The 15,000-nt window shown below is 44.3% G+C and overlaps 1 protein-coding gene across 1 annotated transcript in view; it reads right to left on the bottom strand.

The window, feature by feature from the left end:
• The window catches only part of ttc28 (tetratricopeptide repeat domain 28), a 49,943-nt gene that overhangs the window by 31,930 nt on the left and 3,013 nt on the right, over window positions 1-15,000 (bottom strand). Inside the window, 1 exon segment of the mRNA XM_060038473.1 lies at window positions 14,509-14,916. Coding sequence (XP_059894456.1) covers window positions 14,509-14,916 — 408 coding nt within the window.

The following is a 15,000-nucleotide window of genomic DNA, read 5'->3' as shown; positions in this document are numbered from 1 at the left end:
GTCTACCAGCCTACCCAGTGGACTGTAGAAAACGTTGCTCATCTATCCGTCACACATCTAGGTGGACACGCCCACTAGTGATGTCATAAGAGACCGATTTTCCAAACGGCTTGTAACGACTAATCACACCAAACCTGTTGGCATGTCAAGGGACCTTTAAGAATGTTGAGTCAACGTAAAAACTACCTCTCACCCTTCAAAATAAAAGCATGGGTGAGATAAGTAGGATACAGCATAAAGGGTAGGTAAACATTTGTATTAGCTGGCGAATTTCTGCCTGCAAGTTTCGTGACATCCAAACATCCGAACCGTTTCCAACTGATTTTTTTTTTTTTGTGGCTTACATAACATTTAAGGAGGATTCTCTGATAATTTATCTTTGACATCATTTTTTGGACAAATTAAGAAATGTTGTAAATTAGTTGTGGTGGTGGGGGGGGGGGGGGGGGGGGGTATGTAAGATCCCATTTACTTTTTCGATCACTAGAATTGAAAATGAAGATAAACAGATTATTCTACAATCTGTGTGTCCGTGTGTGTGTGTGTGTGTGTGTGTGTGTGTGTGTGTGTGTGTGTGTGTGTGTGTGTGTGTGTGTGTGTGTGTGTGTGTGTGTGTGTGTGTGTGTGTGCGTGTGTGTGCGTGTGTGTGCAGTGCAAATGTATTCACAGAGAGCCCTTTCATTGAGCCTGACTAATCCAATGAAGAGATTGCCAGGTTTGCAGTTGGGAAACTGTGGGTGCTGCCCATCTTGTTGGATTATAGAAGAATTGCTGAAAAATAATGTAAAATACTGTCAAGTACTCTAGGCTAAGAGCGGGTCATGAATTGTAATACTATCCCGGTTTACCACAACGCAATTTCCATTCTCCTACTTCCTCTGAGTTGTTTACACCCGTTAATAGTCCCCGGAACGAGACGCCTATTGTTGATTTTTTGTCGAAGTGTTTGACAAAGCACTATTGGAATCCTATCATAATTAACTGATACCCCTCTATCAGAAGTCTCTGCCTCTCTAACCGGTGAACCCATGTAACTGAAATGGATATTGCTCCTTCTGACACAAGCTCAGAAGTGCAGCCCTCTCTCTTCTCCATAAGGACGCTTATTTGGAGTACAGCATTCCAGGGGTTCTGCTGTGAGAGGAGAACGCTCAGCGAAATACTCTGATATGTATTCTATCCGGGTCAATATCCCCCGCTGATTGTACCTGTGTGTTTGGAGTAGTTTGGTATTTCAATAGAAGCATAGAGCTTAATATTTAGTTATTGAGTAAAGGGGAATCATGCATGAAGCACGGAGGTAAACAGTTTTGTATTGAACAAACTTTGCGAGATAATCATTAGTCATTTTATTGCGTCCCTTTCTGTCAATAAACGATACATTATTCCATTCCCAATAACGGCTCTGCATACAAAACAGGTCTATGGTTATAATTTACATCTACATTTAGTCATTTGGTGGACGCTTTTATCCAGAGTGACTTAAAGCAAGCGCTCACTGTAATGCTGTTTAACACAATCATTGTTAATGGTGGTGTTCCATAGGGTAATTAACACTCACAATGTGAAAATGGTGCAACAACTCTCTCCCCTCAAGCTCTCTCTCCCCACCTCCACTCTTCTATTCCTGCTCAGTGCCGCTCAGAAACCAGGAGCCCCACTTTAGACCTAATTATAGACCTATATGACCTAGGCACTCAACACATGATGCGTGTCCACGTCCAGTAAAGCGCCGGGCACTAGGTAGAGGAGTCCAACAGACCAGACTTCAACTCATGCTTTCAACTCATAACCCATGCATTCAATATTTTTTATTTATTTTTTTAAATGAGGAAGCCATTGCTATTCAGACTTTGTTGGTTACAGAAAGTCAAACACAACGCTAATCTGATCAGACGGACTTCGAGGTGTCAGCGTCAACCGTGGTCCAAGATTAAACAGTTTGTACTTTGCGTGCAGAGTGTTAAGGCAGAGAATCTGAGCATTCCACCGCACACAGCCTCGCCTCAACGCTAGCTCGTGTGTACGCTCAAGTCCACAGGGAAACCTTGGCAATGCCGACTGTGAAAGCTCATCATGTGTTCAGAGCTTTAGAACAGGAGTTACTTCATAACCACTTACTTGTGTGTGTTGTCAAGACAATCACAAGTGGCTGAAGCAACACACTGTGGATGTGATGTAGCGATAGGACAGATGGCGGAGCTCAGATGATGCTTTACAGTCGACTAAAGCATAGACAAGGGCAGCAAATCAAACTATCAATAAGGATACATTCAATACTATTTATTCTGATAAAAAAAATATTAATAACTACTGATAAAACAGGTTTTTAAGTGTTATTGTTATTGGGGAGACTCATATGACTCCATATTAGTTGGATGGAAGTTTATTAAAGGAATAATACATCAAGTTCAGTGGGTTGTCAGACAGGATAAGATGCACGAAAGGCATGCATACACACACACACACACACACACTGGTCATGAGAAGGAGCAAGTTAATGAGCCAGACATTACACCTTCTCTTTTATCCTCCATCGCCGAGACACCTCTGCTCATTTCAATAAAACATCTGAGGTCTGTTCACTACAATGATGCTCTCTTATTATCTGATGAAGTACACATGCACTCTGTTTCGTGCACTGCTAATAATGTACCGTATACATGCACTCTGGTGAGTGCACTGCTAATAATGCAGTGTATACGTGCACTATGGTACGTGCACTGTTATTCATGTAGTGAATACGTGCACTCTGGTACGTGCACTGTTACTTATGTAGTGAATACGTGCACTCTGGTACGTGCACTCTTAGTTCTGTGCTTCATACTTCCAAGATGGTACGAAACACTATGCTTTGTACAAAGACTTGGTCGTAAGACCGAGTTATGGCATGTGAAATGTGTCGATAGATACAACATCTTCATTGACATATCATAAAATGAACGGGGGTATTGAATAGGGTACTTGTTTCCCATTTATAGATATTGGGTTTGTCCCCATAACCCATAGAAGGGATAGAAGGGATTATTTTAGATTCTTCCAATGTGGACTGTTGAGCTCTTTTGTTCACAAATGTAGTAATATAATTCAGGCACGAGACATAAAAACATGGCCACAAAACAGGGAGAAAACAAACACAAAGAGAACAAAGAAAAATAGGTTTGGCCAATGGCAAAAAGTTAACTTCTACATACTTTAAAGTAATTTCCCAGGGACCAACGGATTGATGCTTAACATAGCACATGGTTAAGGCAAACACAGCAAAATATAAAATGTGGGTATTTTATAAATCAAGCCGGTCCTCCGGTTGCCAGATGTGTCCAGTTTTATTGATGTAATTAAGTATTCAATCCAAACTCTGTTTCTTCAGTCATAAAGACGGCATCAATATCTATGTGAGGTATTCTCAAGGCTGGCAACAAACCACGACCATTGGTGGTCCTAAAGGCTAGGTTAACCTGTTTCAAGCGCTATGGTGAAGTGAGATGGCCCTTTGTTGATGTGTACTAACGACCTATCCCTGATTTGTAGCTTGACTACCACTTATAAAAAAAAAGAATTAAAAATAAATGAAATGCAGATTTTTATCAGCCTGACTTGTTGCTTTAGATAAAAGCGTCTGCTTAATAACCACATGAAAATGAAAACGACATGCTATAAAATACTATTATAACCATAGTGTATTCCTTTGCCACAGTGTATATTTTTTTATAACAAGGCTTCATAAAATAAAATTCAAAGCTTGAAGCTAGCATATATTTTAGCTGGGTGACTACTGATACATCTGAGGGAGATGGTTTAAGCAACATAGCGATAGCACGTTGGAAGCTAAGTGAGGTATGGTCACAGTCAAATAGTTTTAAATCTAGAATGTTTCCTGTGAGTATACAGTCAAACACCCCAATAAGGAGGTCTACTAAAGGGCAGGGGGGGCAGAGGAAGGGAATGTTTTGATAAACAAGTGTTGTTCCCCTGATACCCCTTGAAATAAACATGAGTTCAGTCAGTCATTGAGTCTCTTCCATTGAACTATGGAGAATCCACTAGTGAAATTAATGCTTCAAACTCAATCTTGATTTAGTTACACACACATGCACGCATAGCAGCGAACACACACGCACGCACGCACGCACGCACGCACGCACGCACACACACACACACACACACACACACACACACACACACACACACACACACACACACACACACACACACACACACACACACACACACACACACACACACACACACACACACACACAAAATCAAACCCGTACCAAATGGCTGGTAGTATTGACTGCTAAATTGATTAATGTTGTTTTGTATCTCATATGAAGTCAATACATCAATGCAACTACATACGTACATTTTGCTTAATTTGCAATTGTGTTAGAATTCCCATAATGTTGAATAACAATCAAATACATGAGCAACGTAAACAGAATATTCATCCACGTACAGGGCATGAATGACATGTAACCAAAATGCATTTTATAACAGATTACAGACAGACAAATGTAAGATTATTGTGTTATGATTCCCCTTCTGTTATTTCCCATGGATTCATTTTAATTGTTCAAGGTAACATGGCCCCTTGCATGTTTGATAGGTCTACTAAGTGACTAATCAGACTCCATTCATCAAAAAACATTAACTTCAGGGATAGTTACTCTTCGTGCTCTGTGATGTTATGCCTGAGCTATATCTGACGTCACAAATGTTAGTGCTGATTCTAGTGTCGTCATTACAGCTGCTTTAGCGCCGCTGACCGAGCAAACTCGTCGCGATATCGATACAGTCTCACAATTCCTCAAATAAGTAATTGAATATTGTTTGAATGCCATAAACCGTTTAAACTGTAACCTGCATTCATATTCTAAAATAAAATATGTACTTGATATATGAGTGTAAAGGATAGTACGATGTAGGCTAGAGCAATTTTCTCATCAAATTGGAAATTGTTAATAAAAATAACACGGAATCTGCTTTCAAACTATTTTACTGGCCGAACAAAAATAGGCTTTGCCAAGTAATTCCACCGTGGAATTCGGAATGCTTCCACAGTTCCACTATTCAACTTCTGCATTATAGTAGGCCTAAGTGTGCTGTAACACGGTTATCTCAAATGATATTTAACTACTAATTAAATTACCTTTTTCCGGGGCTGCCATTTCATCATATTTGAAAACCAAAAAGATCCACCATCAAAGTTTTCCGACTGTCAGAGACGTCATGGGGTTAAATAAACCGGCATCTGAGCGTCAACGAGGCATATCCGCAAAACATTCACGCATGAACATCCACAAAAACAGGCTTAAACCGAAGAGACCTCTGGTTCACAGGTCGCCTGAGGACTAATAACTCCATTGATATCGGAGTCAGGTGAAGCACCGATCCAGCTGTCATCACACCTTTTAAGACTCTAGTCGCTGGTTAAAACTGTTCAACTCTCTGTATGGAACCGGGACACGCATATCACCGGGCACAGAGCGGTTATCACGCAGGGACAGGTAGCCTGTTAACGTGTTGACGACCGGAGAAGCAGCGAGCGGCGTTGAGCTGGAAACCTTGAAATATTAATCCGAACCGCACGCTGATAGGGTTCACTCTTTCAGTCTCTCTCCCGCTCTCTCTCTCTCTCTCTCTCTCTCTCTCTCTCTCTCTCTCTCTCTCTCTCTCTCTCTCTCTCTCCTTAATACGCTGACTCTCACTCTCACTGTCTCACTCCCACTCTAATTTGCTCTCTCGCCTTCATTCTTCTCTCTCACACTCTTTCAATATCTTTCTGTATCCCTCCCTCTTTTATTGTCTCTCACTCTAGCTGTCCTTCATTCTCTCTCTCTCTCTCTCTCTCTCTCTCTCTCTCTCTCTCTCTCTCTCTCTCTCTCTCTCTCTCTCTCTCTCTCTCTCTCTCTCTCTCTCTCTCTCTCTCTCCCTCCCTCTATGTGTCTCTTACTACTACTAACTACTTTAATAACAGTAAACGTTTCAAATCGATTGATTCGTATTCCTATTGTCGACTGTGATATTTTTCAATGTATGGCTTTTTACGTAGGGTTAAACATTACCTTGACAAATTTGATAGTATTTTTCTTATGCTCTTGTACGTAATGAAACAAAAAATCTTGACGTTTGTTTCCCCCTGAACACTTTTTAAACATTTGCATGTCGTTCACTACTTAATAATTTAAATCTGCAGCTACAAACTACAGTGTAGCTTTCTGGTAAATTTACACTCCCAAGCACTGAGTGTGTGTGTGTGGGTGTGCGTTTGTGTGTGTGAGTGTGTGTGTGTGTGTGTGTGTGTGTGTGTGTGTGTGTGTGTGTGTGTGTGTGTGTGTGTGTGTGTGTGTGTGTGTGTGTGTGTGTGTGTGTGTGTGTGAGTGTGTGTGTGTGTGTACGTTAATTTCTGTGTGTGGGATTTGTGTGCGAGTGTCTATGTATGTATGTATGTATTTGTGAGAATGTGTGTCCAAGTCCGTGTCCGTGGATGTGTGTGTGTGTGTGTGTGTGTGTGTGTGTGTGTGTGTGTGTGTGTGTGTGTGTGTGTGTGTGTGTGTGTGTGTGTGTGTGTGTGTGTGTGTGTGTGTGTGTGTGTGTGTGTGTGTGTGTGTGTGTGTGAGCAAACTAATGCAAACAACCCCCAAAAACACAGCAACACCAGATTCATGATAGATCAAACAGTTGTTCAGAACACCTGTCAACTTTTTTCAAGAAAATGTGCGTCTTTCTCTTTCTCTCTCTAGATATAAACACGTCAAATCTCATCTACTGCCAACAGTGAAGTTCACTATTATAACATAACATCGTAATACATGTAATTTTCTTTTCAGCGAGAGAAGCTTTCCTCTTGATGACAGGACGACTTTCCTGAAAAGCAGCTCCAAACGCAGCTACTTTGTCAAAGTTTGTCAGCGTAGTGATCATGCTTAAGGTCTCCTCAGCCCTCCCAGACAGTGGATGCCCTCAGTATAGAGGAGTCTGCTGGAGAAGGTTCTATAGTGGCTGACATATCCACTGTACTGTGGGTTATCTGTCCCGAGGAACACAACATCAATGAACTGGTGATGTAACGCTGGTGTAAGATGTTGGAGATAACAGGGGGAGGAAGAGGAGCATGTGCTGAAGAACAGGGAGGAAGAGGAGCATGTGATGAAGAACCGGGAGGAAGAGGAGCATGTGATGAAGAACAGAGGAAGGGATTGACAAATTGACTGCCTGCAACCCAAACTAACTGACTAACTGAACTATACTAACTAACATGCAATGTTTACTGAGTCCCCTAAAAGGTATAAAAACAAGCCATTGATTGTTAATTTGACGAGACACAATAACATCTCACATTCAAGTACATCCCCATTAAATAACTTTATATGAGGAGCTATTCCGAAAGAGAGGCTGTCTTTTAATTTTAATTATAAACTGTGTTCTAACATTATTGTAATCTCCTTACACAAGTCGCAGTCCCACTTGTATACCGCTGTACGTTTTATCTGGTCAGACGATGCCTTCCTAAATAATGGATTGGATCTTAATGAGCAGACCTGATAGAGCTGACTGTGATAAGGATCTGGATTACAGCACGAAGACCCTGACACGCACAGCACAGAGAAATCAAACCTGTATAGGACTGTTAGATCAAGGTCTGTAGCAGTGTTTCCGTTGTTGTTTGAAAATCAGATGGGTTACATTGTTGAGAAACAGAATTATGAAGAAGAGGTTATAACAGATGAGGAGATGAGAGCGAATAGTGGAGAGAGGAGAGAGAGGAGAGGAGAGGGGAGGGGAGGAGAGGAGTGGAGGAGAGAAGAGGAGAAGAGGAAAAGAGAGAGAGGAGAAGAGAGGAGAGAAGCAGATTGGAGAGGAAAGGAGGAGATTAGGGAAGAGGATAGGAGACGAGGGGAAGAGAATGTAGGAAAGGTGGAGAGAGGAGAGGAAAGGGAAGGAGTGGAGAAGAGGGGAGAGGTGGAGATGAGAGGACAGAAAGGAGAAGATAGAGGGAGGACAAGAGAAAAAAGTCAGAGAATGGACTAAAAGAAAGAGAACGGTGAAGAAGAGGGGAGTCTTCAGTGTGTGGATCGTTGCTTCACCATACCTCCCTTTCCCCGTCGAATAAAAGCTGAACTCTTTCTTCCTCTCCAAATGAAAAACCAAACACTCGTGTTTATTCAACATCTTAACAACTCCAAACCTTCTCAAACAGCCACCCCTGGAGCTCCTCCAGGGGTCCTGTGCCAAACAGACATGGCAGGCGCGCGAGGCTGGCGGGATGAGCTACTGGGGCCAAACCAGAGAAGGTCCATTAGTGTGTTGGTTAATGCTATCTCCTTTTGGAGTACCCACAGGCTGGGAGTTGACTGCATGAGTCAGACGGGGTTTTCCTGGCCTTTGGTCCCTGTGGACTGTGAAAACAGGTAGGCTAACCTGTCCGTCAAACGTCTGGTTGGACCCTCCCACTAGTGATGTCAGTATAGGAACATGCAGATCAATTTAGGACAACCTGGAATGACCTGGACAGATTATAGATGAGTTATAGTCATATTTTGAACGGATGCATTTTGAGTTTCAAAAGATATTTGAATTGAAACATTTTGAGAATAAAGACAATTTTGAATGGATCGGTGTTGCAATTCTATAGAGATTTGAATGGACACATTTTGAGATTTTAGAAAGACTTGAATAGGCAGGCACATACGAGAAGAAGGACTTTGATACATCCATTGCATGGGCAAAATCAAAATTGTCTTTGGCAGTGAAAGTGACTGACTAGCAGACAGAATCCCACGAACAGAAAACAATTCACTAAAGAAACCCTCCTGAGTTAGGATCACCTGGTGTGCAGCTCTCACCACCAGCACCTCCCTGCAGGTTCTGGAGCCCGCCTAACCTCCGTCTCCACCGTGTTAATGTCGGCCAGCAGGACGGCAGCGGTAAGGAAGAGAGATGTCAACACTTAGAGGAGCATGGGGGAGGACGGCTGCTGAGACAGCAGATCTGGCGGGGTCTTGCTGCATCCCAGCAGATGTTTTACGAGCGTGAGTGCTGTGATAAGCTGCGGAGCCCTGGTTACAGCACACTGCTAACTTTCTATGCGCCAGCCTACGTCATGGCTCCCTGTTGCCTGGTGTGTAAAATGTGAATGGAGCGGTTGATATGCTCTGCTAAGTTATGAAATTGTTTTATCGAAACTGAGAGTATTGTTTGCATTTGTCATTGAGATGCACAAAACTGTCAATTCTATCATGAGCAATGTTACAGTATGTTATGACATTTTGTTATGCTATTATACTATACTCCATTGTGCATGTTATTTAATGCTATTGTAAGCTAAGCTTATGTCATGCTATTTTATTTTATGCTGTGCTGTTATGCCATGATATATTATATCATACTATAGGTATAGAGCATGTTCTATTATGTTTAAGTTATGCTATGTTACCTTGAGCAATGCTGTTTCATACAATATAGCTATACTACTATACTATGCTATACTACTATGTGTTATGTGATGCTATGCTATGTTATTTTATGTTAGGATGACATTTCTATGCTGTCCATGGGCATGTTAACAGATGCTGTTTCTGCTGATGTGTGGAAGGTATCACGTTCATTTATAGACCAGAGTCAGTGATGATGGAGTGCTATATCTATGCATCCATGTTTATGGCAGTGTGGTTACTATGAAAAGTGGGAGTGAGAAGAATAAATCCATGGGGAAAATTGCTGAAGCAAGGAGGCCTGGTTGTCATTATACAAAAATCTTTGGATGACTTATTGGTCATGTTTGCGTTTGATTGTGTTGCTAAGACTCATGTGATCTGTCGGTCATGAGTTACGGTCAACACAGACGCACAAAGGCTGTGTGTACTCCGATCCTGAGATCGTCGCCATAGGTTTTTAATATCTTGATGTGTCAACACTGCCCTCTAGTGGCTAACTCGATATTAAACAAGCAATATCTTAAGGGTCGTGGCTCAATGCCATCAATACAGTTGGCCACTGTGTCGATGGTCTGGCTCTCACGACGCGTTGGAAATGATAAATGCTCGTGATGAATATAATTGGATAAATTAAGGATTTCTATGTTTATGAACAAAGTCAAAATTGATAGTTATTCAGTTATTAGTTTCAGTTAAAGAAGGTTAAGTTTATCGATGGATATTTTGTGGTTAAAATCAAGGTAACAATCGGGGAGTGGGGAGGGGGGCGGGGGGAGCAATGCATGAGCACTGCATCATGGAATTCAACACCCCCAATGAACAGCCAATTATAACCACTAACAGTAAAGGTCCAACCACCCATTGGACCCTTTTACCACGCCCTTGGTCAGAGAGGTTTGGAGGCTGAACCCATCTGATAATAACCATGACGACATCCTGAAGGAAAGGACCACAATGTTCACTCACACACCTCTTTACGCTCAATTTAGGACCAGCTATTACCTTCAATTAGTTAATTACAACCATCCACACTTGAACACATCCATCCACACGCGTGCACACAAACACACGTGCACATTCTCTCTCACACACACACACACACACACACACACACACACACACACACACACACAGACACACACACACACACACACAGAAACTTGCTTAACCATCCTCTATTTTATTGTTCGCTTCCCACACACAAACAACAACAACAGCGGGCGCAGGAACAGCCCAGCAGTATTATGATGTCATAAGGAGTGGAACAAACAAAACGACACATGCCACATTTCCCTCCGGGGACTAACACTAATGAACCGCTAACCCTCCTCCGGCTCCGCGACACGCCGTCGCTGAGAACGGCCACCGCAGGTCAAGGAAAACATCGTAATTACTGGGGCGATATAACGCCGACCAGAAAACCAACTCAATTTAGGGAAAAACTCTTTAAAAGGTTATGTGTGTACGGCGCCATTCGGCGGAAGCTTTTATCCAAAGCCTCTTACATGAGTGCATACTTTCTTAGCATTGGGGGGGGGGGGTGGCTCCCGAGTGGGAGTTGAACCCCTAACCCTGGCGTGAATGCCTCGCACTACCGGTACAAAACTGAAGCAAGGCATCGATTCCTGGAGGCCACGGTTACGACCGACTGTAACCCCTCTCATTCATACACAGACTCGTCCCACGGAGAGAAAAAAGAAGAAGAACTAAAACACACACAGCTGAACTTGTGTGCATAATATTTTGGCAGCGTGTGGTTTGAGGAGCAGAGGAGGTAATGACAGAGGAGGGCCGAGGCCGGCCTTCAGCGGTAGCCGGTCCTGAGGGCCCCGTTACAGTGAACAGGCCCCGCCGGGGACCATCTGGTCGGCATTCACTTCACAGAGAGAGACGGCACGCCAGGAAGGATTCCTCGCTCTGAAGTACAACCTTCTGCTGGCGCGCTGATAGGGTCTCTGCTCCGCGAACACTGGGGAGGAGAGTCAGATCAGACAGACCGTTTTCACGGAGGCCTGATCGCGGGGCCGACACAGGTGTGGCAAGTATGCCCTACGAAGAAACTTCTGGGAATAGGGTCTATACTTAGGCCCAATCCCATTTCTACCCCTAACCCCTTCCCCTTACCCCTCCCCCTTGTTTTGAAGGGGTAAGGGGAAGGGGTAAGGGGTATAAATGGGATTGGGACTTAGTGTTATTATGTGGTAATTTAGCTTCATTCAATTACAGTGAGTTCAGATACATGTCGTTAAAGTAAGGGTAGGCAATTTATATCTTAAGCTTTTTGGTAAATTTTCTTTTTGTTCTCATTACATCCGGACAGAAAAAAAAAATAATTATCTGTATCTGTAGCCTGTAATAAGCCCGTCCAATCATTTCATTCAGCCCGAATAAAATGATTGGCCTGCCAGTCTTCCTGCCTCCCTACCGGTAGCTGTGCACACTGCCCGTGTATTCATTGCACATGACCAGGGTCTTTCAAAAGGCGAGGCAGACCTACTGCTGGAGCTGGGGAGCTAGTCACGTGCTTTGGGGGAGCGGCCTGATGGATACGGCTGCACACTTTCAAAATCTAGCATACTCAGGCTGGTTTCTCTGAATTGCTCTCCCTAGCTTTAAGCAGCAGCAGGTTGAGGCTTATAGCATCTTGGTCACGCTAGTAGTCGCCATAGGTTACACACACCTCCTCCCAAACACGTAACCCTGGGTCCGGGCGGGTGACAGCCCACTCAGGCTCCCTGCTATGCTCTCTATGTTGAGGAGGTTCTTACATAGTTGAACCACACACTATCTTCACATTGTAAAGGTCACCAGATGCCACAGAATTAGAAAATTCTGGCTACGATCAAAATCCCAGATCCAGAATAAATGAAAGCATTGGCTAAGAAACCCACCGACATACCTCTGGCGGAGTAGTTTACACACACGCGCGCACGCACGCACGCACGCACAGACAGACAGACAGACAGACAGACAGACAGACAGACAGACAGACAGACAGACAGACAGACAGACAGACAGACAGACAGACAGACAGACAGACAGACAGAAACACACACACACACACACACACACACACACACACACACACACACACACACACACACACACACACACACACACACACACACACACACACACACATAGGGAACTCAGCTTATAGAACATTCATACAAGGGACAAACAAAAGAGGTCAACTAAAATGGCTTTAAGTTTGTCCTGCAAAGCCCTCCTTTGCTGATGTGCTGTGGCTTCATTTGAATAGCAAAGAAATTAAACCGCTCCAGTCATGGGATGATTCCACAAACAAATGAATAAAAAATGAAAAAAAGAGAAGAAAAGAACAAACGTAGAACTTTAGCTTATTCAGACGCAAATGATTCAGCCGCGGCAAAGACCCTCTCACGCGTGGATGTGTGTGTGTCGGTGTGTGTGATTGTGTGTGTGTGTGTGTGTGTGTGTGTGTGTGTGTGTGTGTGTGTGTGTGTGTGTGTGTGTGTGTGTGTGTGTGTGTGTGTGTGTGCGTGTGTGTGTGTGTGTGTGTGTGTGTGTGTGTGTGTGTGTGTGTGCGTTTGTGTCCGTGTGTTTATGAGTGTGTATTTGAACTTGTGGTTCCAAGTGGACCAAACAGTGTGGGACAATTTGTAAAGAGGAAAAAACGAAAGGAAACCGAGAAAGGAGAGCAGGCAGAGAAAGGGGACCTGACGCCGCACAGAGCCGTGAAGAGGGAGCCCAAGCAGAAGTAATCTCTCTATCCAAGGACTCTTTCTCTGAGGGACTTCATTAACTTTGACCTCTGCTACGACCCTTAGCCCACACAGCAACGGCCTGCCATGATACCACTACACACATTAAGATACACGTAACACACTGACACAAAGTAGCTGCAACACACACACACTAGCTAAAACACACACACACACCAAAACACACACACAAACACACACACACACATACACTTACATGCACACACACAAATGCTGCAGCCGTTGTCTTTGTATGCCAAACTCAATGGTCTGGTGGAGGTTTCGAAAACAAAATAACAAGCATGCAATCTAACTTCAGACAAGCACACATACACCATGCACGCACACAATCACACACACACACACACACACACACACACACACACACACACACACACACACACACACAATCCAAACCCACTTCCGTCCATTCTCTCTGACAGAGAGAGGAAGTGGAGTGGAGCTGGCCTGGCCACATATGTCCAGACCGAAGCAGCCGAGCAGTGCTGGGTCCACTCCCTGTCTACTTCCCACACTGAACCGCTCTTAAGAACACCAACCCACCCAGAACCAACTCACTGGGCCCTGTACATGCCAGAACCTATGCGTTTCAAAGGGTCTATAGTTTCCCACTAGGTGTGATGTTAATTAGCCATTACAAGCCATTTTCAAAATGTATCCCTCTGTGACATCACTAGTGGGAGCATCCTCCCAGATGATCAACCAACCTGCCTACCTGGTGGTCTAGAAGTAGGTTGACTTTTCATCATAGAATCTCCCACTTGTGATGTCACTTTAGGGTTGATTTTCGATAATTAGATTCCATAGAATGAGCAACCCATATAGCAGCTCATTGAGCTACTGATTGAACGATTTAAAGACAGACGGATAGCAGGACAGAACGTATAGTATGATAGTATGAAAGAACGATAGAACGATACCACAATAGAAGCGACAGGGCCATAGAACGATACATGAATGCATAAAAGAATACTTATTCTGCATTTGTAATTTTTAATTTAGACTGATCATTTGTGTGGCCATTACAATTCCTTCTCAGATATAAACAATGACCCGAACCCAGCAGTGCTATCATGAAAGTATCCGAAAGCTTTACAACGATGCCAAGAAATACCTCAGTATTATCTCCGGCAGAACCGAACCAAATCTGTGCTACATCAGAACGACCAAAATATCCAAGGAGAAGTAGAAAGTGAGATCTAAAACACTATTCAAAACACACGCGGGTGTAGAACACAAAACACTCCTCCAAGGTACTGAAAGGCCCAACACCGGTCCGACGGCCGGACGGCGCCGCCTCGTACCTTGGGCCACTTGGGGTTGATGAGCCGGGCCTTGAGGGCGTCGTCCAGGGCGGTGCCGTACTGCCCCAGCCGCAGGTAGGCGGCCGAGCGGTTGCTGTACAGGATGCAGTTCTGGGGGTCCGCGGCCAGGGCCTCGCTGTAGAGGCGCACGGCCAGCGCGTACTCCCCCTGCTGGCAGGCCTGGTTACTGCGCCGCACGCGCTCCAGGAACTCCGCCTTGCTGAGGGAGGAGGAGGTGCACGAGGAGGAGCACGAGGCGGCGGAAGAGGCGAGGTGCACGGGGTCCTTGGGGAGCAGGGCCCCGGACGGGAGCCCCGGCGGGGAGGAGGAGGAGGAGGTGAAGAACGGGGAGGGGGGAGGCTGGGTGACGGGGTGCCGGTGGGTGGAGCGGGAGCTGAACAGGGAGAACTGGGGAGAGGAGGTCAAGGGTCAGAGGTCAGGGGTCAGGGGTCGTACACATTCGTCCTCTGAACACGGGTCTCGTTAGTTGTC

Source organism: Gadus macrocephalus, chromosome 19, assembly GCF_031168955.1.
Source record: "Gadus macrocephalus chromosome 19, ASM3116895v1".
In the NCBI taxonomy this organism is placed as follows: domain Eukaryota; kingdom Metazoa; phylum Chordata; class Actinopteri; order Gadiformes; family Gadidae; genus Gadus; species Gadus macrocephalus.
This window is presented reverse-complemented; position numbering and strand designations above follow the sequence as displayed.